At 34.2% G+C, this 4,509-nt stretch overlaps 1 protein-coding gene across 1 annotated transcript in view; it reads right to left on the bottom strand.

Moving 5' to 3' along the window:
- The window catches only part of LOC102674519, a 378,471-nt gene that overhangs the window by 4,447 nt on the left and 369,515 nt on the right, over nt 1-4,509 (bottom strand). Inside the window, exon 10 of the mRNA XM_031510137.1 lies at nt 2-254. Within this exon, the coding sequence (XP_031365997.1) occupies nt 2-254 (253 nt within the window). The remainder of the gene's footprint in view (nt 1; nt 255-4,509) is intronic.

The raw sequence follows: 4,509 nt of genomic DNA, 5'->3' as shown, positions 1-4,509 counted from the left end.
CCCCATACGCTCGTGGACGAGGTACTCGTTGTTGGCCACCCTGCGTTTCTCCACGTCGAAGTCGAGCTTCCGGCCCCGTCGATCTTCCTGGGTACGCTCCTGGGCGTGTCGAACTTTCTCCCTGTCACGCCTCACGACAGCCCCCTCCTGGTGCTGGCTCCTGCGGCTCTCACGAATGTTCCGCTGGTTCCGGTTCACCCCAGTCACCGTAAATTTGCCCAAGTATGGGCACGTACGCGGCTCCGGGGAGCTTGCTGAAATTTCGAAGAAGAAATCGGTGAGAGGGGAGGGGAAACGCTTTTTCGAGGAGAATAAAAATTTTTTGTCGAATCGTTTCTTTTTTTTTTTTTCGGTGTTTTCGATCGATTTTGACGAGATTCTTTACGATTGTAGTTATTATTCAGCTTTTTGATTCTTTTTTGTTTTCTATTTGGCGAATTTGGGAAAATTTAGAGAGATACTATATATACTATAGTTTGGAATAATTTCGTATTTTTTTTGTTATATGGAAGATGCAAGGTGTTTCGTTCTATTGGAAATTTGTTTATTAAAATGATGAAGATGTAATGCTTCGTTTCTTGGAATATTTTTAATTTTGAAAATTAAACGATTTTGAAAGTTAAGAGTATTAATAACATGTTTCTTTTTGATTTTATAGGTTATGTATAGTTTTGTCATTAGATTTAATATGAATACGAATTATTAAAATGAGATAAAAGAGTTTAAGATTTCTGGATCAATTTGTTATATAAAATCCAAATTATAGGATACCTTCAAAAATATTTTAAAATTAAAACACATATATACAATTCAAATTCATGACGAAATAAATTATTTATAACTTAATAAATAAACTTTGAACATCGATTTTTCAAACGTGAATACATTTTGACACTTTATATATTATTTTTTGCAATTTCTTTATTCTGTATCGATTAAATTATGCAAAGCAATATTTGTTTCTATTTTTTAAATATTTTTATGAATTTTTGACTTTCTTGAAAGAAAAATCGAGAATATTGAATATAATACGAAATCATATGGAATGAAAAGATTTCCAATGTTCGTAAAATAATTATTCTATAATTGGAAAATAGTACAATTATGTACGAATAAAAAAAACTATTCATTATTCAATATTATTCAAATTATTAATGACATGGAAATATCACGTCATCAATTTAAGTCAACCTTATTCAATATTATCCCTTAAAATTTTAAATTGACGTATCAATTCCCCCAATTTGGAATTGACAGTTTAATAACAAGAATAGACTCGTGACCACTGTTAGTGATAGCCGACGTGGTCTTTGAAAAATCTCGGAAAATATCCCGATATTAAATGTCTAAAAACTATCGATACTCTGTCAAGATAACTCTGAATCGATTAGAACCTTTTCCTGGCATCACCATCAGCGACATCTCGATAAACCATCTGTCTATAAACTTTCGATCCAGAGATCCTCTAAGAAAGAGGAACAACAGTTGCCAAGAGACATCGCGATTAGAGATCAGTTGAATTACAAATTACCTGTACAACTTGGACAATCAACAAGAAACTTGCGTCTATCGATCTTCCCTAACGACGTTTTCTTGTCCAAAGATCGATCTTTTGCAAGAAGGATCGACGAAGAAACACTGAAATTCATGGCATTCCTTCTTACGATATCGATAGACTACCTTCTTTGAAGTATCTTGATGGAATTTTTTTTAAATATTATCTTGTACAAGGAATAATTTTATGCAGAATTTATGGTAATTATTTATACGAAAGAAAGATGACGACCTTCTCTTTGATGATCTCGAAGTATATTCAATTATTCTGAACAATTTATACATCTTGCTATTAATAACAAATTAATCTAAGTCCATTTTTTTTTACGATATCTGTGAATAAGGAGGTACTGATTCTTTAGATTAAAATATTATCGAAATCTAACCTGGCTTTACACAAATGTATCACGATATATTAAAAGTACCATATTTTTTTCTTTTTCAAAATCACTGAATTTAATCCATAAAATTGAAGCTTTTAATTTTTCTCCTGGAAATCATCGAAATCCAATCTGTCATTTTTTCGAAACAAAATATCTAGAGAAAGCTACAACAAGATAATGCATCCACTAATTGACAAAGAAGAAAAGCATCAGCATGACAATTTATAATAATCAGAATAATCAGAAAATGCTCGAAGCCTACTGGTGTCTATTAATGGAAGCTCGTTAGACGCTAGAAGAAAAAGGAAGGAACGAGCGGTTCGCCAATGCGATGGGGGAGGATAGCAGAATACCATAACGAGAGATCGGGGCATAGTCAGGCACAATGCGAACTCTAACGAGACAAATCTGACGTCGCACCCTCGGGCCAGTCCTTCCTTCTCAGCAACAACTCCTCCCTCTTCTATGGCTCACGACAGAATTTCCAGGATTTTCCATCTCCATCTCCGTCGTTTCATGGCGGTACCCATGGCGAGCTATTATTTTCGGGCTTAATGAGGCGGCTCGGAGCGGGCAGGGATCCAAGACGGTGAACAAACATCGTGGACCTCGACGTGACGGAATATTTGTTAAGCTTTGGCGCCAGTGTCGAGAAATCATCGATTTTTCGCCTTTCGAATTTCATCTCGACGCCCCCTCGAGAGAAAAATTCGAACCACTGTTTGCCAATGTAAAAGATTTCAGACGGCTACTTTCTACTTTGACGACAGATTTCGTTGTTTTCTCGCCATTATATATAATCCTCATCGATTTAGGTGATCGTAAGGTGTCTTGTTTATGTTTGGCTTTGTTTTCTTTCGATCGTATTCTGTAAATCGTAGAATTTGTATTATTTGTTTACGAGACGTTTCAAAGTGAAGATGGAATGTATATCCATTTTATGGAAGATATTTATTGTATTTTACAAATTTGTGCAAGTTATTTAACTAATTTGTTAAAATGATAAAATGATATTTTTAAATATCATTATACTTATTTTGTTAAATGTTCGAAAATAATTCGAAAATGTAAAGAAAAATTTCCAATTTTTTTTTTAAATGTTCATTCTAGTTATTTTTATGCTTAAGCACTGCAAGAGACTTGATTTTTTCGATTCTCCATACGAAAAATTCCGGCCAAAGGTATGGATCCACAGTACGGTGAGCCATCCTTCTTTCTCCCTCTTTCTCTCTTACTCTTTTTGCGTTTCGATCGAGAGAACAAATCGTGAACTTCGACGATCGTTAATTACGTTCGTCGAGGGAAAGTTTTGACAATGTATTGCGGAATTGGTGCCGGTGGCACGGATTTCAATGGCAAAGTAGCAAAGTTCCACCAGTGACTGGTTGCCACTGTAACTTTCCACTTTTCGTTCAATTTCACCGCGCTTTGTTAACGGCCGGTGTCGTAAAACGCGGCGTACTTAATATAATCGAAATTTATTAACGTTTCCGTATAATGGAAACATTAACAATACCGTTTGGATTTCTTTCTTTCTCTCGTGTAATTCGACGAATTGGATTATTGTTCCCGGCCTCCAATTAACACTCGTGACTCGAATTAATATATTCGGACATTATGGCGTGCGAGATATTGTTAATCTGATAGATTCTACGTGTATTATTCTTTATATTATATATATATATATATTTAAATGTTTGAAATGGCGTTATATTCTTTTTTAACAATTTTAAGAAAATGATCGTTCGGACGTAAATTTTATTTATTCAACGCATTATTTGAACGGTAAAATAACGTTTTTCGAAAAAATAAAGTAAATAATGGCCAATTTCAACTGGGCAAAAAATATGAGCAACGAGCAACTTACATAAATTTTATGTTTTGTTGATTGATAAAATACAATTATGTATTGTACAATATAAATTGTTTGGTATATGTTGTACAATAAACAAAGCAAATTTTAACGCTAATCTCTGAAACATTTTGTTTTTTCTTGTGGAAGAATTTAATTATAATTTTAAACTTATCTGTATTTATTATCTATTCTGTATTTAATATTGATTTCCGTTCAATATCTCATCAATAATAATAGATTAATTAATAGAATATATTAATAGAATAGTATTAATAGAATAATAATATAATACACGTGTAATATAATTGGTACAATAATACAAGTCTAATCTTGGTATCGCGTACGTTTAAACCTATAATGCATGGTAAACACGCTTCGACAAATAAACAATCGTTTTATCGAGAGGATGTGAAAACACGTTCTACCTTACCGACAGAGAGAAAAACGTCAAACGCCAAACACCTTCGATCGAGGAAAACAGAAAACAGTTCGGAAATTCAAAATTCGAAAGATTTGGACCAATCTCTTTCCGTTTCGTTCGTGAAGGGGACGATTAAATTTAATCGGAGGGCTCGATGTCGATGTCGCTCTCGAAGAGGAAACCGGAAATGGGCGCGTTATATCGTGGGATCGTGGCAGGCTCCTCGACACTTGGCCACTTCCAACTTTTTAATTAATCAATCGAGCGACGGGCCGCGAACGACTTTCTTTGTCGGT

The sequence above is a fragment of the Apis dorsata genome, unplaced genomic scaffold (assembly GCF_000469605.1).
Source record: "Apis dorsata unplaced genomic scaffold, Apis dorsata 1.3 scaffold_207, whole genome shotgun sequence".
NCBI lineage: Eukaryota > Metazoa > Arthropoda > Insecta > Hymenoptera > Apidae > Apis > Apis dorsata.
This window is presented reverse-complemented; position numbering and strand designations above follow the sequence as displayed.